The sequence below is a fragment of the Aquarana catesbeiana genome, linkage group LG08, assembly GCF_042186555.1.
Source record: "Aquarana catesbeiana isolate 2022-GZ linkage group LG08, ASM4218655v1, whole genome shotgun sequence".
In the NCBI taxonomy this organism is placed as follows: domain Eukaryota; kingdom Metazoa; phylum Chordata; class Amphibia; order Anura; family Ranidae; genus Aquarana; species Aquarana catesbeiana.
This window is the reverse complement of record NC_133331.1, coordinates 294,226,894-294,251,546: the sequence shown is the minus strand read 5'-3', so window position 1 is coordinate 294,251,546 and position 24,653 is coordinate 294,226,894. Positions and strand designations below refer to the sequence as shown.

The window sequence follows — 24,653 nt, the reverse complement described above, 5'->3', positions numbered from 1 at the left end:
CGATGTCTTTGACAAAGGTCAAGCTGGTAGTTTGCCTCTACACCGGTTGTATGATTGCGCAATTGACCACCTGGTGCCATACCCCCTCATGGCCGGGTTTACCCTTTGTCGGTCTTGGAGGATAAGGCCATGGAGAAGTACGTTGCAGACGCACTTTCTCGAGGTTTCATCCGCAAATCCTTGTCTCCTGCTGGTGCTGGTTTCTTCTTTGTGAAGAAGAAGAGTGGTGAACTGAGACCTTGTATTGATTATAGGGGTCTCAATCGTTTCACATTTAAGAATTCCTATCCGATTCCGTTGATTACGGAGTTATTTGACCGCCTCAAGGGAGCAACGGTTTTCACAATGCTTGATTTGAGAGGGACATACAATCTCGTGAGGATTAAGGAGGGCGACGAGTGGAAAACTGCGTTTAATACCAGAACAGGCCATTATGAGTACCTCGTAATGCCTTTTGGCCTTTGTAACGCCCTGGCAGTTTTCCAGGAATTTATTAACGATGTCCTCCGAGATTTGTTGCAGTTATGTGTGGTGGTTTCTCTCGATGATATTCTCATATTTTCCAAGTCCCTGGAGAGCCACCACACAGATGTCTGTCATGTGCTTCAGAAACTAAGAGAGAACAATCCCTATTGTAAACTGGAAAAGTGTGAGTTCCATCGAGAACAGGTTAAATTCCTGGGTATTGTTATTTCCACTGCTGGTTTTTTGATGGACCCAGAGAAACTTTCGGCAGTTCTTAAGTGGCCCGACCCATGGGGTTACATCCTCTGCAGCGTTTCCTGGGCTTTGCCAAATATTATCGGAAGTTTATTTGTAACTTCTCGTCTCTGGTCAAGCCCCTGACTGATATGACCAGAAAGGATGGTAACCCACAGAGTTGGTCTCCAGAGTCCATTAAGGCCTTTGAGAGTCTCAAGGCTGCCTTTTTTTCTGCTCCTGTGTTGGCACATCCTGATCCTACATTACCTTTTATCCTTGAGATTGATGCATCTGAGACTGGTGTTGGCACCCTTCTGTCTCAATGTCCTACCTCTGAGAGCGCTATGCATCCTTGTGGCTACTTTTGCAAGAAATTGTCACCTGCGGAGTACAATTACGAGATTGGTGACAGAGAGCTGTTAGCGATCATTTTACCCCTGAAAGAATGGAGACATCTCCTCGAAGGTACCACTCTGCCGGTTCTCATTCTTACTGACCATATCTTACATTCTTGTTTGAGGCTAAACACCTCTCTCCCAGAAGGGAGCGATGGGCTCTTTTCTTGTCTAGTTTCAATTACATTGTCTCATTCTTACCCGGTACTAAGAATGTAAGGGCTGACGCTTTGTCACAACAATTTTCCTCCACTTCCTAGTTGGAGTCGGTTCTGGTTCCTGTGATTCTTCCTGATCGTATTCTGGCTACGGTTCGAACAAGTCTCACTTCTCCTTTGGATGACAAAATTCTTGCTGCTCAGGTCCATGTTCCTCCTGAGAAACCTTGTGACCGCTTCTTTGTCCCAGTCTCTGTACTGCCCTGCTCCAAACTTACCATTCTCCCAAGGCTGCTGGCCACCCTGGGAATAATCAACTCTATTGGGTCATTTCCCAACAATTCTGGTGGCCTAGTCTATGTGCTGATGTAACTGCCTTCTTAGCTGCCTGTTCCATGTGTGGTCAGAGTAAGACTCCACGACACCTTCCAGTGGGCCTCCTACAACCCATACCCAATGGAGAGAGGCCCTGGACCCACCTGTCTATGGATTTCATTGTGGAGTTACCCAACTCCCAGGGCAACACAGTTATCCTTATGGTGGTTGACTGGTTCTCAAAGATGTATCATTATATTCCACTTAAGAAGTTGCCCACTTCTAAGGAACTGGCTTCCATTTTTGCTCAGGAGATCTTTCGCTTACATGGGCTACCCAAGGTGATTGTCTCAGACAGGGTTAGTCAGTTTGTGTCCCGGTTCTGGTGAGCCTTTTGTGTTCAGTTGGGAATTCAGCTTGCTTTTTCCTCTGCGTATCACCCGCATTCTAATAGGGCCGCAGAACGAGCCAATCAGTCCTTGGAGCAATTCCTACGTTGCTATATTTCTGACCATCATAACAACTGGTCAGACCTATTACCGTGGGCAGAGTTTGTTCACAACAGTGCCTTGAATTCTCCTTCACGATTGTCCCTGTTTATGGCAAATTATGGTTTCCAACCTTCCATGTTGCCTGACTCGTTTGTTCCGCAGAGTATTCCTGTATTAGAGGAGCATCTCCGTGGTCTTCGTTCCACTTGGGCACAAGTCCAGGAGGCTTTGCGTCATGCTAATGATAGGTACAGACTCCATGCTGACCGCAGATGCCTGCCTGCGCCTTCGTACCAGGTTGGGGACAGGGTCTGGCTGTCATCTCACAACTTCCAACTTCGTGTTCCCTCACTGAAGTTCACACCTCGTTTTATTGGGCCTTTCCGTTTTCCTCGCAGAATTAACCCAGTGGCTTACGCATTAGACCCTCCTTCTAATATGCGTATTTGAATGTATTTCATGTCTCCTTATTAAAACCTTTGGTCTGCAACGGCTTTACCACCTTGGTGTCACGTCCTCACCCTGTACAGTTTGAGAACCATGAGGAGTATGAAGTACATTCCATTGTTGACTCCCATAGGTTCCGTGGGCACATACAGTACCTGGTGCATTGGAAAGGGTACGGTCCGGAGGAACGCTCTTGGGTCCCATCCTCGGACGTACATGCCCCTGTCCTCCTCCGTGATTACCATAGATGTTTTCCCCTCAAGCCTGGTGGTCCTCAGAGGGGGAGGGGTCGTTGAGGAGGGGGTACTGTTAGGGCTGGGCTCAGCCCTTCCTTTTCTGAGCTGGTTGCTCAGCTGTCAGCTAATTGCCAGCTCCTATCTCTCCACAGTTACTCAGCTGTTGATGATATCCTGATCATCAGTCCTGCCTACTTAAGCCATCCAGTCCAGAAGATCTCTGCCTTCGCCTTGGTCAACATCACAGAAACTCCTGTGATCCTGTTCAAGACTTGCTTTGCTGACATCCCTTCTGGCTCCAGATCCTGCTTGATGTTCCACCACATTGATCCCTGACTTCTGGCTTGGCTGACTATCCGTTCCGGTTACTGAACTTTGTCTATGTTTTGACTACGTTTGTTTTTTTTTATACTTTTATTATTAAACAAGTGTGATTTAACTGTACTTCTGTCTCGGCCTGATTTCATGGTTTCTAACAAGACCTTTAAGCATCTTCAGCCCCACTTACAGGCCTGATGTGGACCTTTAAGTATCTTCAGCCCTACTTAGAGGCTCGTTGTGGACCTTTAAGCATATTCAGCCCCACTTACAGGCCCGTTGTGGACCTTTAAGCATATTCAGCCCCACTTACAGGCCCGTTGTGGACCTTTAAGCATATTCAGCCCCACTTACAGGCCCGTTGTGGACCTTTAAGTATCTTCAGCCCTACTTAGAGGCTCGTTGTGGACCTTTAAGCATATTCAGCCCTACTTAGAGGCTCGTTGTGGACCTTTAAGTATCTTCAGCCCTACTTAGAGGCTCGTTGTGGACCTTTAAGCATATTCAGCCCCACTTACAGGCCCGTTGTGGACCTTTAAGCCAGGACCGGCAATCTGCTAAGCAGGACTCTTCTTCAGCTTTCTTCCCCAGACAGTAAGCCTACTTAGGCCACATTTTTTTGTTTTGGGCACCATGGAGATGGACCAAGCTCTTCAGTAGCCCCTTCGATACCGGACGCTTTTACCCACTTCCTGTCCAGGACGATTTTCAGCCTTCATCGCCCTCACACTTCGAATGACAATTACTCAGTCATTCAACACTGACTGTACTCATATGAAATGATCATTTTTTGAGACAGAGCTTTCTTTTGGCAGTATTTAATCACCACGGGATTTTTTTTTTTTGCTAAATAAATGAAAAAAGACCAAAAGTTTAGAAAAATGCATTTTTCTTTGTTTGTTAGAAGCCTTCCATTGGCATCACTGACATGTATGAATGAGTTGGATCTTAATATAATAATTGAGTTGTTCCATTTTATTTATTCTAGATTGGTGAAGAGTAAAATAAATATATTTTATAGTCATGTAAAAATATCCACTCACCAGCCACTTTATCAGGTCCACCTGTTCCATTGCTTGGCAACACAAATCGCTAAACAGCCAATAACACGGCAGCAACTCAATGCATTTAGGCATCTAGACGTGGTGATGGCGACTTGCTGAAGTTACAAACTGAGCATCAGAATGGGGAAGAAAGGGGATCTGGGTGACTTTGAACGTGGCATGGTTGTTGGTGGCAGACGGGCTGGTCTGAGTATTTCTGGGATTTTCACACACAACCATCTCTCGGGATTACAGAGAATGGTGGGGAAAAGAGAAAATATCCAGTGAGCGGCAGTTGTGTGAAGGAAAATGCCTTGTTGATGTCAGAGGAGAATGGGCAGACTGGTCCCAGGTGATAAAGAGACAACAGTAACTCAAATAACCTCTCGTTACATCCAAGGTATGCAAAATACCATCTCTGAATGCACAAAACATCCAACATTGAAGCAGATGGGCTACATCAGCAGAAGACCACACCAGGTGCCACTCCTGTCAGCTAAGAACAGGAAACTGAGGCTACAATTGGCACAGGATCACCAAAATTTGACAATAAAAGATTGGAAAAACGTTGCCTGATCTGATGAGTCTGGATTTCAGCTCCGACATTCAGACGGTGGGGTCAGAATTTGGCGCATGGATCCATCCTGTCTTCTATCAATGGTTCAGGCTGGTGGTGTAATGGTGTGGGGGATGGGATATCACTGGTTCAGGCTGGTGGTGGAGGTGTAATGGTGTGGGGGATGGGATATCACCGGTTCAGGCTGGTGGTGGAGGTGTAATGGTGTGGGGGATGGGATATCACCGGTTCAGGCTGGTGGTGGGGGTGTAATGGTGTGGGGGATGGGATATCACCGGTTCAGGCTGGTGGTGGGGGTGTAATGGTGTGGGGGATGGGATATCACCGGTTCAGGCTGGTGGTGGGGGTGTAATGGCGTGGGGGATGGGGTATCACCGGTTCAGGCTGGTGGTGGGGGTGTAATGGTGTGGGGGATGGGATATCACCGGTTCAGGCTGGTGGTGGGGGTGTAATGGTGTGGGGGATGGGATATCACCGGTTCAGGCTGGTGGTGGGGGTGTAATGGTGTGGGGGATGGGATATCACCGGTTCAGGCTGGTGGTGGGGGTGTAATGGTGTGGGGGATGGGATATCACCGGTTCAGGCTGGTGGTGGGGGTGTAATGGTGTGGGGGATGGGATATCACCGGTTCAGGCTGGTGGTGGGGGTGTAATGGTGTGGGGGATGGGATATCACCGGTTCAGGCTGGTGGTGGGGGTGTAATGGTGTGGGGGATGGGATATCACCGGTTCAGGCTGGTGGTGGGGGTGTAATGGTGTGGGGGATGGGATATCACCGGTTCAGGCTGGTGGTGGAGGTGTAATGGTGTGGGGGATGGGATATCACCGGTTCAGGCTGGTGGTGGGGGTGTAATGGTGTGGGGGATGGGATATCACCGGTTCAGGCTGGTGGTGGGGGTGTAATGGTGTGGGGGATGGGATATCACCGGTTCAGGCTGGTGGTGGGGGTGTAATGGTGTGGGGGATGGGATATCACTGGTTCAGGCTGGTGGTGGGGGTGTAATGGTGTGGGGGATGGGGTATCACCGGTTCAGGCTGGTGGTGGAGGTGTAATGGTGTGGGGGATGGGATATCACCGGTTCAGGCTGGTGGTGGGGGTGTAATGGTGTGGGGGATGGGATATCACCGGTTCAGGCTGGTGGTGGGGGTGTAATGGTGTGGGGGATGGGATATCACCGGTTCAGGCTGGTGGTGGGTGTGTAATGGTGTGGGGGATGGGGTATCACCGGTTCAGGCTGGTGGTGGGGGTGTAATGGTGTGGGGGATGGGGTATCACCGGTTCAGGCTGGTGGTGGGGGTGTAATGGTGTGGGGGATGGGATATCACCGGTTCAGGCTGGTGGTGGAGGTGTAATGGTGTGGGGGATGGGATATCACTGGTTCAGGCTGGAGGTGGGGGTGTAATGGTGTGGGGGATGGGGTATCACTGGTTCAGGCTGGGGGTGTAATGGTGTGGGGGATGGGGTTTAATCACCACATCATTGTTGCTGACCATGTCCATCCCTTTATTACTATAGTGTCCCCATCTTCTGATGGCTCCTTCCAGCAGGATAATGCACCATGTCACAAAGCTCCAATCATCTCACCACTGGACAATGGCCTCCACACTCACCACATCTCCATCCAATAGAGCACCTTTGGGATGTGGTGGAACAGGAGATTGGTATCATGGATGTGCAGCCAGCAAATCTGCAGCAACTGTGTGATGTTATCAGGTCACTATGGAGCAAAATCTCTGAGGAACGTTTCCAACACCTTGTTGTATTTATGCCACCAAGAATGAAGGCCAAAGGGGGTACAACCCGCTACTAGCAAGGGGGACCTAATAAAGGGGGTCCAACCATTTACTAGGACGGTGGACCTAATAAAGGGGCTCCAACCTGCTACTAGCAAGGTGGACCTAATAAAGGGGGTCCAACCCGAGACTAGCAAGGTGGTCCTAATAAAGGGGGTCCAACCCAAGACTAGCAAGGTGGCCCTAATAAAGGGGGTCCAACCCGAGACTAGCAATGTGGTCCTAATAAAGGGGGTTCAACCAGGTATTAGCAAGATGCTCCTAATAAAGGGGGTCCAACCCGAGACTAGCAAGGTGCACCTAATAAAGGGGGTCCAACCCGAGACTAGTAAGGTGGACCTAATAAAGGGGGTCCAACCCAAGACTAGCAAGGTGGCCCTAATGAAGGGGTCCAACCCGGTACTAGCAAGGTGCTCCTAATAAAGGGGGTCCAACCTGAGACTAGCAAGGTGGTCCTAATAAAGGGGGTCCAACCTGCTACTAGCAAGGTGGTCCTAATAAAGGGGGTCCAACCCGAGACTAGCAAGGTGGCCCTAATAAAGGGGGTCCAACCCGCTACTAACAAGGTGGTCCTAATAAAGGGGGTCCAACCCGGTACTAGCAAGGTGGTCCTAATAAAGGGGGTCCAACCCGAGACTAGCAAGGTGGACCCAATAAAGTGGCCGGTGAGTTTATATACTGTAGGCCTAGTCTGTACACCTCTGGGGAGCTTACATATGGTAGTAATTAGTCATGAGTTGGCTGGCACCCCTTCTCCTAGGTTGTATTATATTGTGTTATATTGCATTCATGAATTAATGTGTTATTTAAATATTTATATCAATTCAAATTTGTTAAATTAAAGACCCATCTGTGAGCAGAAAAATATGACGTATAATACTTTACAAAAAAAAAAAAATCTAAGGATAACCTTATATGGGGAGAAAAAGTCCCAGGGACTGAAGGGGCTAACTGAAATGTGATCCGGATTTGGAAGATGTACAACGAGACCGGCCAAAAAAAAGAATGACCAAAGACGGCAGTCCCTATCATCTCCACAAGGTGGTGATCTCGCTTATATGCAATGGAACGCATACAGGAAGTCTCTATGACCACCACAGACAGGAAGTGATGTCAGGTACACACAGGAAGTGATGTCAGGTATAAATAGGAATTTCCGGGAGAGAGGTGAGTTGGGAGGAAGTAGAGAGGAGTCGCTGCTGGGACAGATGAGGAGGTAATAAGATTATTATTATTATATAACAGGATTTATATAGCGCCGACAGTTTGCGCAGCGCTTTACAACATGAGGGCAGACAGAACAACTACAATACAGGAGGAATCAGAGGGCTCGGCTCGTTAGAGCTTACAATCTAGGCGGGAGGGTCAAGTTATACAAAAGGGTAATAGCTGTGGGGGATGAGCTAATGGAGAAAATAGTGCAGTTATTAGATGGAGGCAGGATAGGCTTCTCTGAAGAGGAAAGTTTTCAGGGATCGCCTAAAGGTGGATACATTTGGAGACAGAGGATGGGCGAGGCTCGGGAGAAGTCCTGGAGGCGGATATGGGAGGAGGTGATGAGGGAGCTAGAGAGCAAGAGGTCCTGAGAGGAACGAAGAGGGGGATTAGGTTGGTATTTGGAGACTAGGTTAGTGATGTAACTGGGGGAAGAGTTGTGGATGGTTTGTAACTTATTGTTAGTATTTTGAATTTAATTTGTTGTGCGAGTGGCAGCCAATGGAGGGATTGGTAGAGAGGGGTGGAGGACACTGAATGGAGACCAGTGGAGGGATTGGCAGAGAGGGGTAGCAGACACTGAATGGAGACCAATGGAGGGATTGGCAGAGAGGCATAGCAGACACTGAATAGAGACCAATGGAGGGATTGGCAGAGAGGCATAGCAGACACTGAATAGAGACCAATGGAGGGATTGGCAGAGAGGCGTAGCAGACACTGAATGGAGACCAGTGGAGGGATTGGCAGAGAGGGGTAGCAGACACTGAATGGAGACCAATGGAGGGATTGGCAGAGAGGGGTTGAGGACACTGAATGAAGACCAATGGAGGGATTGGCAGAGAGGGGTAGCAGACACTGAGCGGTTTGTAAGGTGGATGAGTCTGGCAGCAGCATTCATGATGGACTGAAGGGGGGAGGAGTCTATTTAAAGGTAAGCCAATGAGAAGGGAGTTGCAGTAGTCGAGGTGAGAGATAACCAGGGAGTGAATCAGGAGCTTTGTGGTTTCATTGGTTAGAAAGGGACGTAGTTTAGAGATGTTGCGGAGGTTGAGGCGACAAGCTTTGGAAAGTGATTGGATGTGGGGCTGAAAGGAGAGTTGAGAATCCAGGATAACACCTAGCACCCTGACATGGGGGGATGGGGGGATGGTTTTGCCATTGCTCTTGACAGAGAAGTCCGGGGAAGAGGAACGTGGGGGAGGAAATATTATAAGCTCAGTTTTGGACAAGTTGAGTTTGAGGAAGTGGTGTGACATCCATACAGATATGTTGGTTAGTAAGTTAGTGATGCGTGAGGAGACTGATGGAGTGAGTTGAGGGGTGGAGAGATAGATTTGTGTGTCGTCAGCGTAGAAATGATATTGAAAGCCGTGAGAGGCTATCAGCTGACCCAGGGAAGAGGTGTAGATTGAAGATAAAAGAGGTCCAAGAACAGAACCTTGGGGGACCCCGACGGAGAAGGGAAGAGGAGTGGAGGAAGTAGAATTGTAAGTGACACTGAAGGTGCGTTGGGATAGGTAGGATGAGCCCCTGAAGAGCACAGTCACGGAGACTGAGGGAGTAACGTTTTTCGAGGAGGAGGGGGTGGTCAACCGTGTCAAAGGCAGCTGAAAGATCCAGAAGTAGGAGTACAGAATAGTGTCCGTTGGTTTTTGCAGTTAGTAGGTCATTTGTGAGTTTTAAAAGAGCAATTTCTGTGGAGTGTTGAGGGCGAAATCCACATTGAAGAGGATCAAGAAGGTTGTTTTTAATGAGGTGGTCACTCAGTTGGTTGTAAAACAGGCATTCAAGGGGTTAAGAGGAAAAGGGGAGCAAGGAGATTGGGTGTAGGTTGTTAGCATTGGTGGGGTCCAAGGACGGCTTTTTAAGTATGGGGGTGACCAGTGCATGTTTTAGAGCATTGGGGAAGATGCCAGATTGAAGATGTGGGTTAGAGAGTGTAGGATGGAGTCAGAGGGTGACCGTGACATTGGAAAGGGAATAGGGTCCAGGGGACAGGTGGTTAGGTGGGCGATAGAAAGGAGTTTAGCAACTTCATCTGTAGTAGCAGATTTGAATAGGGGGAGTGTCAGTTGTACCTGTTGACATGGGGTCTTAGCTGGGGGAGATACCTGTAGAGTGGAGATTTCATCACGGATTGTATCAATCTTGTTTTTGAAGTGATTAGCGATTTCCTGGGCAGTGAGTGAGTCAGTGGGTGGAGGCGGTGGAGGAGAAAGTAGAGAGTTGAAGGTAGAGAAGAGTTTACGGGGACTGGATGAGAAAGTGTTAATAAGAGCTGTAAAATAGGTTTGCTTGGCAGTGTGGAGGAAAGAATAGTATTTTTGGAGAGCAGATTTGTATTGGTTGAAGTCTTTGAGAGACTTAGTCTTGTGCCACAGACGCTCAAGAGCGCGACTACGTTTTTTGAGAATTTTAGTGTCATCTGTTTGCCAGGGTTGTAGGGGTCGAGGTCTGATTCTGCGTGTAGTGAGGGGAGTGAGCTTGTCCAGGGTGGAGGACAGAGATTTATTGTAGATGGACGTGGCTTGGTTGGGGCAGGACAGGGGAGAGATTTTGTCATAGAGGTGGTCAGTAGCAGAATAGAGGAGAGAGGAGTTGAAGTTGCGAAGGTTTCTACAGGTGATGGTTAGGCGATTGGAGGGAAAGGTGGTGGAAGACGGGGGGAGAGAGAAACTAATAAGGTGATGGTCGGAGAGAGGAAAAGGATTGTTTGGGAAGTTGCATGGAGTGCATAGGTAGGAGAATAAGATCTTATAGAAGTAATAATATGTGAATATAATATTATTACATACATTAATATAGACATCCAATATCTACTGCCACACACACATATTGCTATTTATTACATCATTAATAATTATAGGAATCAGATCTAATCTTGGAGCCCATCAATACAAGCCCTTCATACTATACGTCTGGGTATATCATTGTTATATGGATCCACCAGCACCAGGAGCCAATTTACTGAGCGTCAGGAACGTGAAAACGACATAAAGAAGACTTGTCTGAATCTACCCTACGAGTGTGTGGGTACATGGGAGAAACCACCATGTGACATCACTACGTACATTCCAACATGTCACCCATCACTGTTTCATGAAGGACACCTCAACCATTGGACACACTTACGGGTCAAAGCTGTGCTTTGTGGTTCCCGGACATCCGGTCAGTCTTTGAGATTGTATATGTCTTTGGGTTGCTGTTTTTGGTGGGATGGCATTGCTAAGACTAGTTAGGGTTGAGATTGGTTAAGGCTGGAAGTGGCCATAGGGATTCCCCAAGGCTTTGTCCTCTACACCTGTCAGGGTCAGTTGGTTGGCCATGGCTTACAATACCATCCCTAGGCTGACAAAACCTCATCTCTATACTCCTCATCTCACCCCTTCAGATTCCTCACCTATCACTAGCTTACTATCTGACGTATCAGTCTGGATGTCTCATCACTTTCTCAAACTCCGTATTTCCACAACGTTGCTTGTGATATTTCCTATGAATGCTAGACAGCAATATAAAGGGTTCAAGGTAGTCTCCTGTTATTAATATAAAAAATGGTTTTAAATGTGTTTAAATAAATGTTTAATTTTATTATTTAGAACTCGGCTAGTAGTAATAATCCTTTCACCCGATAGAATAGGAGAGTCCTGGCTTGGAAGACTTCATAGAGCTCACACAACCATTTATCTTCTCTTTGATAATCAGAATACGGGCCACAGTCAACACCTCCAAAGGTGTCTTTTCATTCTGCAGTATCCTGATTCTTGGAGATAATAAAATTGGTTTAACATTTTCAGTTTTTGACCCATCTATGAAGAGGAGTGTACTGTACAGATCACATGACCACCACAATCAGGATGGAGGAAGACTGGAGTCAAAGGTTGGAGAAGATATTAAACCTCACCCTGGAGATCATCTACCTGCTCACCGGAAAGGTGAGGAGGATTCTGGGAGGTCACATGACATCACTCTTATCTCTAGTAATAAAACACAGACCTGACCGGAGAGGTGAGGAGGATTCTGGGAGGTCACATGACATCACTCTTATCTCTATTAATAAAACACAGACCTGACCGGAGAGGTGAGGAGGATTCTGGGAGGTCACATGACATCACTCTTATCTCTATTAATAAAACACAGACCTGACCGGAGAGGTGAGGAGGATTCTGGGAGGTCACATGACATCACTCTTATCTCTATTAATAAAACACAGACCTGACCGGAGAGGTGAGGAGGATTCTGGGAGGTCACATGACATCACTCTTATCTCTATTAATAAAACACAGACCTGACCGGAGAGGTGAGGAGGATTCTGGGAGGTCACATGACATCACTCTTATCTCTATTAATAAAACACAGACCTGACCGGAGAGGTGAGGAGGATTCTGGGAGGTCACATGACATCACTCTTATCTCTATTAATAAAACACAGACCTGACCGGAGAGGTGAGGAGGATTCTGGGAGGTCACATGACATCACTCTTATCTCTATTAATAAAACACAGACCTGACCGGAGAGGTGAGGAGGATTCTGGGAGGTCACATGACATCACTCTTATCTCTATTAATAAAACACAGACCTGACCGGAGAGGTGAGGAGGATTCTGGGAGGTCACATGACATCACTCTTATCTCTATTAATAAAACATAGACCTGACCGGAGAGGTGAGGAGGATTCTGGGAGGTCACATGACATCACTCTTATCTCTATTAATAAAACACAGACCTGACCGGAGAGGTGAGGAGGATTCTGGGAGGTCACATGACATCACTCTTGTCTAGTCTGGTCAGTAGACCATGTTCTTATTGTAGACATTTAGATGATGTCAGATGATTGATATCGGTTTATATTTTTCCTGATCTGTAGGATTATGTTGTAGTGAAGAAGTCTAGTGGGGAGCCAATCTCAGGAGGATGGAGCAGGACCCAGAGCCCCACCATGGTGCCTCCCCCTTGTTTTCCCATACCTGAGAAGAAGATCCTGGAACTGACCACCACGATGGTCCATCTGCTGACAGGAGAGGTGAGGAGGATTCTGGGAATTCTGGGACATTATCCAGTAACAGACAAGGGATGTGTCTGGATGGTGACTGTATCATTGTGTGTGTCAGGTTCCTATAAGGTGTCAGGATGTCACTGTCTATTTCTCCATGGAGGAGTGGGAGTATTTAGAAGGACACAAGGATCTCTACAAGGACGTCATGATGGACAATCAGCCGCCCCTCACATCACCGGGTAAGAGGAGACTTTATTGTAAAGGAGAGAGCAGTACGGAGGGTCCACCTAGATCCCCCATCATCTGATAAACACATAGAAACAATGTATTCAGTCAGTGTGTGTGTTTCCTACAGATGGATCCAGTAATGGGAACCCACCAGAGAGATGTCCCCGTCCTCTGTATTCCCGGGATTCCACACAGGAAGATCACACCATCCCTCACCATCATCAGGTAGATGAGGAACAATCACTGATAGTATCATTAGGATCTGTACATTATCTGCATTGTTACCATTGATGTCATTTTTATTATATATTCAGAGTGGAAATATGAGAGATTCTAAAGTTGAGGTTAAAGAGGAGATACAAGAGGAGGATGATGACGATGGAGTGATGGAGGAGTCAGAGTTTCCAAAAGTACTCAAAGATCTGTACCAGGACACCATGGTGGAGTCATCCAGCTACAGGAACTCACCAGAGAGATGTCCTCGTCCTCTGTATTCCTGGGATTCCACACAGGAAGGTCACCTCATCCCTCACCATCATCAGGTAGATGATTGACAATTATTGGTAATTTATACACAAGCATGATTGTTACAATGAATGTTTTTAATATATTCAGAGTGGAAACCTCGAGGATTATAATATTGTTGTTAAAGAAGAGTATAAAGAGGAGGATGAGGAGTATGGGGCGATGAAGGAGTATTTAGAAGGACACAATGATCTCTACAAAGACGTCATGATAGAGCATCAGCAGCCTTTGAGTTTTGTGAATATTGAGAGGACGGAATTTCCCCGGAATGAGAAGATATTGAACCTCAACCTGGAGGTCCTCAGCCTGCTGACTAGAGAGGTGGGTGGAAGGAAGGGGTTAATATTTGATTTACACTGGGATGTATTTTGTTCAAATTCCTAATAAAGCAACTTGTGCTTTTGCCCATGAGACAGGTTTTCTTTAATCCCCCCCCCCCGCCCCCGAGCCCAGAATATTCTGATCTCTCTTTCTGTCCAGCATTGGAAGCCATGATGTATTCTCCACCTCCTCCAACATGTCCTACTCCACCTCTACTCCCATTACTCCAACCTTTGTCACCAGCACTGTGCTGTTCATTCTATACTCCATACTGCTCCACACAGGGCACTGTGCTGTATGTTTCTATACTCTACACTGCTTCAGACTCTACACTGTGCTGTACTTTCCATATTCCATACTGGTCCACAACATTTTATACTCTACACTTCTCCACATGGTACACCATTCTCTACATTTCATGCTTCACATTGCTCCACAGTCTGCCCTCTGATGTGTACCTGTTCTGTACCTGTACTGTACTGGTGTCCCCCTTGCCAGACAGCAGATTGCTTTAATTTTCATAGTCCCTCCTGTGATGGAACAGGCACAATTTTAGGGTGAGGGAAGATGGGACAGTAATATTTCTCCTTCTGTAACCCAGGACTGTGAAGTAGTGATGAAGAAATCTAAACATAACACAAGGGGGAGACCTCACCAAACCTCTACAAGACAGAGGAGAGGCCAAAACTTAATTACCACCCCCCCACCTCCATCCCTAATACCTGAGAGACAGAATGAGCAGAAGATCCTGAAACTGACCACCATGATGATCCATCTTCTGACAGGAGAGGTGAGCGGTGCTGGGAATTCTGGGACATTATCCAGTAACAGACAGGGGATGTGTCTGGATGGTGACTGTATCATTGTGTGTGTCAGGTTCCTATAAGGTGTCAGGATGTCACTGTCTATTTCTCCATGGAGGAGTGGGAGTATTTAGAAGGACACAAGGATCTCTACAAGGACGTCATGATGGACAATCAGCTGCCCCTCACATCACCGGGTAAGAGGAGACCTTATTGTAAGGGAGAGAGCTACACCTAGACCCCCCATCCACCAAATGACACGGAGATACTATACACCATATGAAAGGTCCATCTCCATTCCTCAATATAACGTCATGTTCCCAACAAATGAGGAGGAGATACTGTACACCATATGAAAGGTCCATCTCCATTCCTCAATATAATGTCATGTTCCCAACAAATGAGGAGGAGATACTGTACACCATATGAAAGGTCCATCTCCATTCCTCAATATAACATCATGTTCCCAACAAATGAGGAGGAGATACTGTACACCATATGAAAGGTCCATCTCCATTCCTCAATATAATGTCATGTTCCCAACAAATGAGGGGGAGATACTGTACACCATATGAAAGGTCCATCTCCATTCCTCCAATATAACGTCATGTTCCCAACAAATGAGGAGGAGATACTGTACACCATATGAAAGGTCCATCTCCATTCCTCAATATAATGTCATGTTCCCAACAAATGAGGAGGACATACTGTACACCATATGAAAGGTCCATCTCCATTCCTCAATATAACGTCATGTTCCCAACAAATGAGGAGGAGATACTGTACACCATATGAAAGGTCCATCTCCATTCCTCAATATAATGTCATGTTCCCAACAAATGAGGAGGAAATACTGTACACCATATGAAAGGTCCATCTCCATTCCTCAATATAACGTCATGTTCCCAACAAATGAGGAGGAGATACTGTACACCATATGAAAGGTCCATCTCCATTCCTCAATATAACGTCATGTTCCCAACAAATGAGGAGGAGATACTGTACACCATATGAAAGGTCCATCTCCATTCCTCAATATAACGTCATGTTCCCAACAAATGAGGAGGAGATACTGTACACCATATGAAAGGTCCTTCTCCATTCCTCCAATATAATGTCCTGTTCCCAACAAATGAGGAGGAGATACTGTACACCATATGAAAGGTCCTTCTCCATTCCTCAATATAATGTCATGTTCACAACAAATGAGGAGGAGATACTGTACACCATATGAAAGGTCCATCTCCATTCCTCCAATATAATGTCCTGTTCCCAACAAATGAGGAGGAGATACTGTACACCATATGAAAGGTCCATCTCCATTCCTCAATATAATGTCATGTTCCCAACAAATGAGGAGGAGATACTGTACACCATATGAAAGGTCCATCTCCATTCCTCAATATAATGTAATGTTCCCAACAAATGAGGAGGAGATACTGTACACCATATGAAAGGTCCATCTCCATTCCTCAATATAATGTAATGTTCCCAATAGGGATGGGCTGTATGTTTTGAGTCGAACGTAAGTTCGACTCCAACATCAGCTGTTCGTAGGCAAATTCGAGTGCCGCGGAGTGACCCATAATGCACTGCGAGATCGCAGTGCAGATACAGCTGCTGATTGGCCAAAGCATGCACCTGACCTGCATGCTTTGGCCAATCACAGTGCTGTCAGAGCCATGATTAGCCAAAGGCAGGGTGCCTTTGGCCAATCATGGCTCAGGGGCTAAGTCCATGCCCCACACTATACAAGGCTGCTTACATGGCAGCCATATGTAGTGTGTTAATATGGAGAACTTGTGATAGATTAGGCAGGTTAGTGGCGTGCAGGCAATGTAATATATATATATATATATATATATATATATATATATATATATATATATATATATATATATATATATATATATATATATATATCTCAGTGTACAGTATATTATACAGTGCGGTCAGTGTACAGTTGTACAGTATATAATACAGTGCAGTCAGTGTACAGTATACAAGTGCAGGCAGTGTACAGTATATGATACAGTTCAGTCGGTGTACAGTATATGATACAGTTCAGTCGGTGTACAGTATATAATACAGTTCAGTCGGTGTACAGTATATGATACAGTGCAGGCGGTGTACAGTATTATTATTATTATTATACAGTATTTATATAGCGCCAACAGTTTACGTAGCGCTTTACAACTTGAGGGTAAACAGTACAAATACAATACAATTTGATACAGTAGGAATCAGAGGGCCCTGCTCCTTAGAGCTTACAATCTAAGAGGGAAGGTCAAGAGATACAAGAGGTAATAACTGTGGGTGATGTGCTGATTGAGAAGATAAATGTACAATTGTTAGGTGGGGGCCAGATAGGCTTCTCTGAAGAGATGAGTTTTCAGGGATCGTCTGAAAGTAGATAAAGTAGGAGAAAATCAGACGGATTGGGGTAGAGCATTCCAGAGGATGGGGGAGGCTCTGGAGAAGTCCTGAAGGCGAGCATGGGATGAGGTGACAAGGGAGTTAGAGAGCAGGAGGTCTTGGGAGGAGCAAAGAGAACGATTAGGTTGGTATTTTGTGACTAGGTTAGAGATGTAGCTGGGGGCCAGGTTGTGGATGGCTTTGTAAGTTATAGTTAGTATCTTGAATTTAATTCGGTGACTGAGTGGCAGCCAATGGAGAGATTGGCAGAGGGGTGTGGCAAACGCTGAGCGGTTTGTGTGGTGGATGAGCCTGGCAGCAGCGTTCATGATGGACTGAAGTGGGGATAGCCTATTTAGAGGTAAACCAATGAGGAGGGAGTTGCAGTAGTCGAGGCGGGAGATGACCAGGGAGTGGATTAGAAGCTTTGTGGTGATATATAATACAGTGCAGTCGATGTACAGTGCAGGCGGTTTACAGTATATAATACAGTGCAGGCGGTGTACAGTATACAAGTGCAGTTGGTGTACAGTATATAATACAGTGCAGGTGGTGTGCAGTCAGTGTACAGTATATAATACAGTGCAGTCGGTGTACAGTATATAATACAGTGCAGTCGGTGTACAGTATATAATGCAGTGCATGCGGTGTACGGTATAAAATACAGTGCAGGTGGTGTACAGTATATACTACAGTGCAGTCGGTGTACACAGTATATAATAGTGTGTACAGTATATAATACATTGCAGTCAGTGTACAGTATATAATACAGTGCAGTCATTATTCAACCATAGTGTCGGTTACATGCAGCAATTTGAAGGCTCCGATGATGGTTCACAAGTTGAGAAAGGGAGTAATGTGAGCCTAGAGAGGGGGTGCCACAGAAAGACAAGAAACTAGCAGTCATGTTCAACCAGCTGCAGCATACTGCCAAGTTTGCTCCAGTGACGAGGAGGGAGCGGATGATGAGGTCACTGACTGTACTTGGGTGCCTGAGAGAAAAGAGGAGGAAAGTGAGGAGGATGTTCTCCAGAGGCCAGCTTAAGGGCAGTCACCCTATTGCATCACACCACAGAGCTCCACAGGTGCAGGGCGCTGCTGACTCCCCGCTGACTTCCAAAAGTTCATCGGTGTGGGCTTTTTTCAACACTTGTGCAGTAGATCACACCATTGCTGTTTGCAAACTATGTCTGAAGCGGATCAAGCATGGCCAGAACACCACATGCTTGGCAAGACATATGATGACCTGCCATGCAGTCCTTTGGCAACAGCACCTGAAAGATCCACATCATAAAAAAGGCAGACTTCTCCTTGCTCCTCATCAGGGATCTCAACTACTATACCTCAAGTCCTCTCAAAAACCTGCACTGAGAGGAATGAAGGTATAGCAATAGGTGCCACAAGTACTTGCATCCAATCTGCTAGCAGTACACCACCAGTTGATTTCAGCAGGCATATTTCGCTACTCCAGTTGCTAAACCGTAAAAAAAAAAAAAAAAAAAAAAAAAACTGTTCCGGCCATCCACATGCCCAGTGTCTAAATGCTAGCTTGGCCAAATTGCTAGCACTGCGACTGCTGCCTTTTCAGCTGGTAGACTCTGCCCCCTTTTGTGAATTTGTGGAATGTGCTGTACCACAGTGGCAGGTTCCAAAAAAGACATTTTTTTTTCACATAAGGCCATTCCAGCTCTCTACCGTCATGTGGAAGGCAATATTTTGGCCTCGTTGGACAGGGCGGTCAGCAGTAAGGTTCACATTACCGCTGACTCATGGTCCAGCAGGCATGGTGAGGGACGTTACCTTTCATTCATGGCATACTGGGTAACTGCCGGCAGCTGGAAAGGATGCAGGACAGGGTTCCGCCATCATGCCTCCAAAATGCTGGTGGTGGTTCTGCCACATTTTGTCTGAGCATTCAGGCTAAAAGATTCCATGCGGTGCTTCAGTTGGTCTGCCTAGGGGACAGGAGCCACACTGGGGCAGAGATTCTGTCAGCTCTGCAGGGGCGGGCTCAGAGGTGGTTGACGCAATGGCAGCTTGAGCCAAGAATGGTCGTATGCGACAATGGCACCAACCTTCTCTCCACCCTTGACCAGGTACCCAGGATTACAAGATCTTCTGAGGCAGGCCAGAAAAGTCTGTGGCCATTTCTGGCGGTCATACAGTGCCAGTGCTCAGTTGGCTGACATTCAATGGGAATTCAACCTGTCTACCAACCGCCTCATTAGTGACTTGCCCACCAGGTGGAACTCAATGTTGGCAATGCTGCAGTGGCTGCACACACAGGAAAGAGCCTTCAATGAGAACTTGTCTGTGCGAATATGGCACCAGGACAGGCTCAGAGGAGCTTGGCTTCTTTTCGCTATGCCAGTGGCTACTGATAAAGGATGCATGCACTTTCCTGTCACCATTTGAGGAGGCCACAAGGATGGTGAGCAGCGACAATGCATGCATCAGTGACACTGTCCCTCTAGTCTTCCTGCTGGAGCACACGCTTCATGGAATAATGGACAGGGCACTTGAGGCAGAACAGTGGGAGGAAGAGGAAGACTTCCTTTCCTCTCAAGGCCCCCTTTATGCAGATTGCATTCCTGCGGGGCCGCCAAACACACAGGAGGAGGAGGACTGTGTCGGCATGGATGTAGAGGATAACATGCAGCAGTCTTCAAGGGATAATTTTCAGTCCCCAGAAACCCAAGGAGTTGTACGTGGTTGGGAGGAAGTAGTAACTGACAATGTCATCCTTAGTGACCCAGAGGACATAGAATCTCATGCCTCTTCAAACTTACGCTGCATGGGCTCCCTGATTCGGCAAAGCCTGAAAAAGGACCCGAGGATTCGTGGTATCAAGGAGGGGGATCGTTACTGGCCGGCAACCCTTCTTGATCCACGTTACAAGGGTAAAGTTGCAAAGCTCATCCTGTCTTCGCAGAGGATGAAACATCTTCAGGGCGCCTTGAAGAAAAAATTGTGTAACGCCTTTCCAGACCCTGGGAGGTTACCATTTCCTGTACAACGTGATTCTGAGGCTTTGTTCGGTCAGAGGAAGAGTGGTGGAGAAGGTGGCCGGCTGACCGATGCCTTTAAACAATTCTTTAGTCCTCAGCGCCCAGGGCTATTAGGTTTAAACAACCATCGGCAGCATCTGCATTATATGGTTCAGGAATATCTAGTGGCAAGAGCAGAATGGAAGACCTTTCCAACAGAGCATCCACTGGGTCTTGAGGATGAACCACTGGCCAGAACTTGCTCAATATGCAATTGAGCTACTGGCATCCAGCGTCCTGCATCCAGCATGCTTTCTGAATAGACATTCAGTGCTACTGGAGGGTTTGTGAAGGATCAAAGAGTGCGTCTGTCCACAGACTCCGTTGATAGGCTGACATTTATCAAAATGAATCAATCCTGGATCAGCAGCTATCAAGCCCCTGATGCTGATGTAACTGATTTAATTTGATAGGGATCTGGAATCCCTTAAAGACTGCCTATGCTGCTTATCCTATTCCTGAATCTCGATTATGCTAGCTTCCAACAATTTTTTTGGTTTAGGGCACCACCAACACCAAATTTTTCTGCACCTGTTTAACAGGGGCATGTAATTACAATCTTTTCACAAATTTTTAACAGCAGGACCCGTTCCTGCGCCCAACAAGAGTAACTGTGAGGGGTTACAGTGTTCTTGGTGACCTTGGGCCTGGGCTCGGGTGTGGACGGAACCCTCGTACAAACCACAGGGGTGTCCTGGACAGGAGGAGCAAGAGATGACAGCAGGAGAGAGCACTGCCAGACAAGTCCCCAGGGGGAGGAATGACTAGTTGCAGCCAGGAGGGCTGGTGAGTGACATGCACAGACCTGAGAGAACTGGAGAGGCACGCCTGTGAGGACTGGGAGGATGCAGTCTGAGATGGGTGCAGAGCCAGAGTAATAGACTGTGGTGTCATGGGCCGTGGAGAAGAGCAGCTGCAGCCAGGAAGGCTGGCAGGGCCTGAAGATGGCTGACTGGGCTCAATAGCTGCATGTAGGACAGCTAGCACCAGAGACTTTCTATCTTGCTATGCAGGCAGGGACCGTGGGCCCCTATAGTAAAGGGCTATTGCCAAGGCCTGGCAGAGCCAGTGTCAGGCTTATCCGCTTTGTGCTAACTGTGCCTGAACATTAGAGAGGAAGCAATGTGCAGGAGGAGAGAGGAGTGTGTATAGTTGTCCCAGCAAGTTCTGCAAAATTCCATTGGGCATCCCATACTTCCTATACCCCATCCAAGTTCAAATCCCTCAATAAAACATAAAAACAAGCACATGGGCTGTTTTTCTGTCTTAGAGTGTCTGAGAGGTGAAGGCCGGGCCAGGCAGGGTGACAGGTGGGCCACAACACTTAGCAGCCCCTACGGGGGTACCGCTACCTATATATAATACAGTGGAGAGTATATAGTGCAGTCTGTGTCGTGTATATATAATACAGTTTAGAGAATATAATGCAGTCTGTGTAGTATATATAATACAGTTGCGAGTATATAGTGCAGTAAGTGTAGTATATATAATACAGTGGAGAATTTATAGTGCAGTCAGTGCAGTGTATATATAATACAGTGGAGAATATTTAGTGCAGTCAGCGTAAATATATATATATATATATATATATATATATATATATATATAAATATAGTGCAGTCAGTGTAGTGTATATATAATACAGTGGAGAATTTTTAGTGCAGAGTATATAATACAGTGTATTGAAGTGGTTAAGGGGAACCCTATGACAGAATTAACGAAAAAAACAGTGTGGGGTCCCCCCCAAAATCCATACCTGGCCCTTCGAGTCTGGAATAGATTTTAAGGCCAAATCTTGATAAAAAAATTGGCTTGGGGCCCCCCCAAAATCAATACCAGACCCTTATCCGAGCATGCAGCCTAGAGGTCAGGATAGGGGGGGACAAGCAAGCGCCCCTTCCCTTCTGAACCATACCAGGCCACATGCCCTCAACGCGAGGGGGTGGGTGCTTTGGGGCAGGGGGGCTCTTCGCCGCCCACCCCAGAGCACCTTGTCCCCATGTTGATGGGGACAAGAGCCTCTTCCTGACAACCCTGGGTTGTGGTTGTCGGGGTCTGTGGGTGGGGGGCTTATCGGAATCTGGAAGCCCCCTTTAACAAGGGGCCCCCAGATCCTCCCCCCCTTCTTATGTGAATGGGTAACAGGTAAATTGTACCCCTACCCATTCACCAGAAAAAGTGTAAAAACCACAACAGACAGTTTTTGACAATTCCTTTATTAAAAAAGAAAAAAAAATGTCCAGCAATGTCCATCCATCTTCAATCACGCCACCCAATAGACCCGAAAAATAGATAAAATTTAAAAAGCTCTGCCTCGATGGGAGGCCTCCTGGCGACTGCTGTCACTTGGTTTTTGACAGCTGTTACATAGGCAAGGGTGGGGCAACCCGGTGACGTAACCAAGTGACCCCACCCCCTTCTGATGTCATGTGACAAGAGAGGGGGTGGGGTCATCCAGTTACATCAGCGAATGGCCCTGCACTTGCCTACATAAGAGCTGTCAAAGCGAAAAGACTGCAGTCACTGGGAGGCCTCCCATGGAGGCAGAGTTTTTTTGGGTCCATCGGGCAGTGTGATTGAAGCTGGGTGGACATCGCGGGACACTTTTTTTTTTTTAATAAAGGAATTGTCAAAAGCTGTCTGTTGTGGTTTTTACTTTTGGAGACTTTTTTTGGTGAATGGGTAGGGGTATGATGTACCCGATACCCATTCACATGGGGGGGTGGAACCTGGGGGTCCCCTTGTTAAAGGGGGCTTCCAGATTCCGATAAGCCCCCCACCTGCAGACCCCAACAGCCAATGGCCAGGGTTGTCGGGAAGAGGCTTTTGTCCCCATCAACATGGGGACAAGCTGTTTTGGGGGGACCCCAAAATCACCCTCCCCATGTTGAGGGCATGTGGCCTGGTATAGTTCAGGAGGGGTGGGAAAGCCCTCCACGCCTTTTTTTTTTTTTTCCTTGACTTTTCATATATATATTGCCTTGAGCTGACAATACATTACATCCGCGAGCAAGTTTAAATGACATTTTTTCCTTCAGAAATGTCATTATTGCTGCGGCACTGTTATACACGTCGAACAGATGCACCACTTTACAGGCAGACTAAGGGGACCCCCCCAGGCACGTTATTTAGGAATTATATATTAGGAATTTTTCATTGTTGTTCAACTTTAGGCATTATTAAAATCACTCCTCCTGAAAAAATGGTCAGTTTAACCACTTTAATACAGGGCACTTAAACACCTTCCCGCCCAGACCAATTTTCAGCTTTCACTACTCTCACACTTTGAATGACAATTACTCTGTCATGCTACATTGTATCCAAACAAAATTTTTATCATTTTTTTCTCACAATTAGAGCTTTCTTTTGTTGGTATTTAATTGCGATATAAGCGAAAAAAGAGCGAAAATTTTTTAAAAAAAGCACTTTTTTTTAGCTTCTATTGTAAACTTTTGCAAATAAGTCATTTTTCTTCATAAATTTGGGACAATTTTTATACTGCTACATAGCTTTGGTAAAAATAACCCAAATTAGTGGATATTATTTAGTCTGTGTGAAAGTTAGAGTCTACCAGTTGGGGTGCAAATCACTGAAAATAGATCACATCTGACCACACCTGATTTACTGAAGGCCTCATTTCTTGAGACACTAACAATCAAGGAAAGTACAAATACCCCCCAAATGACCCCTTTTTGGATACTAGACATTCCAAGGTATTTAGTAAGAGGGATGGTGAGTTTTTAGAAGTTGTAATTTTTTCCCACAATTCTTGGGAAAATGAAGACTTTTTTTTTTTTTGCTATGACAGGTTATTTCTTGAACACAGCATGCATATACTTGCAACTACACCCAAAAATACATTCTGCTACTCCTCCTGAGTATGGCGATACCACATGTGTGAGACTTTTACACAGCCTGGCTACATACAGAGGCCCAACATGCAGGGAGTACCTCCAGGCATTCTAGGAGCAAAATTACACATATCATTTCATGACGACCTATCTGTCTTTTGATGGCCCTGGAGCACCAGGAAAATGGAAATGCCCACAAAATGACCCCATTTTGGAAAGCTAACACCCCAATGTATAATCTATGAGGCATAATGAGTCTTTTGAACAGTTCATTTTTTTCCAGAAGTTTTCGGAAAACGTGGGAAAAAAATGAAAACGCATTTTTTTTACACAAAGTTGTCTATTTATAAGATTTTTTTAACACATAGCATGCGCATAGCAAAAATGACACCCCAAAATACGTTCTGCTACTCCTCCTGAGTTTAACGATACCACATGTGTGACACTTTTACACAGCCTGGCCACATACAGAGGCCCAACATCCAAATAGTACCTCCAGTCGTTCTAGGAGCCTAAATTACACACTTCATATTTCTAATACATAACGTGTACATACCAAATAACAAAAGATTACCTGTGGTTTTAGTAGTGTAGTGGTCCACAGAGGAGCGCATCGGTCCAGGCAGCAGGCGGGGATGTGGTCAGCGACAGCAAAAGCAATCATCCAGGCAGCAATACTGTCCATAGTCAGTTCAGGCAGAGATACTGTCAGCACAGCCAAAGCATTGGTCCAGGTAGCAGGCAGAGATGTCCAGGCAAAAATACTGTGTATAGTCAGTA

The 24,653-nt window shown here is 46.3% G+C and overlaps 1 protein-coding gene and 1 long non-coding RNA gene across 2 annotated transcripts in view; both read left to right on the top strand.

Annotated features, from left to right (window-relative positions):
- The first annotated feature begins 7,014 nt into the window (after positions 1–7,014).
- On the top strand, positions 7,015–12,707 carry LOC141105007 (uncharacterized). The gene is made up of 4 exons (XR_012235510.1): positions 7,015–7,691; positions 10,557–10,858; positions 11,485–11,622; positions 12,555–12,707. It is a non-coding gene; the product is annotated as an uncharacterized lncRNA (long non-coding RNA).
- Positions 12,708–13,040: 333 nt separating this feature from the next.
- LOC141104772 (uncharacterized) overlaps positions 13,041–24,653 on the top strand; it is a 56,736-nt gene continuing 45,123 nt past the window's right edge. The window contains exons 1-5 of the mRNA XM_073594504.1: positions 13,041–13,136; positions 13,226–13,453; positions 13,527–13,757; positions 14,359–14,547; positions 14,634–14,757. Coding sequence (XP_073450605.1) covers positions 13,235–13,453; positions 13,527–13,757; positions 14,359–14,547; positions 14,634–14,757 — 763 coding nt within the window. The 5' untranslated portion in view covers positions 13,041–13,136; positions 13,226–13,234. The remainder of the gene's footprint in view (positions 13,137–13,225; positions 13,454–13,526; positions 13,758–14,358; positions 14,548–14,633; positions 14,758–24,653) is intronic.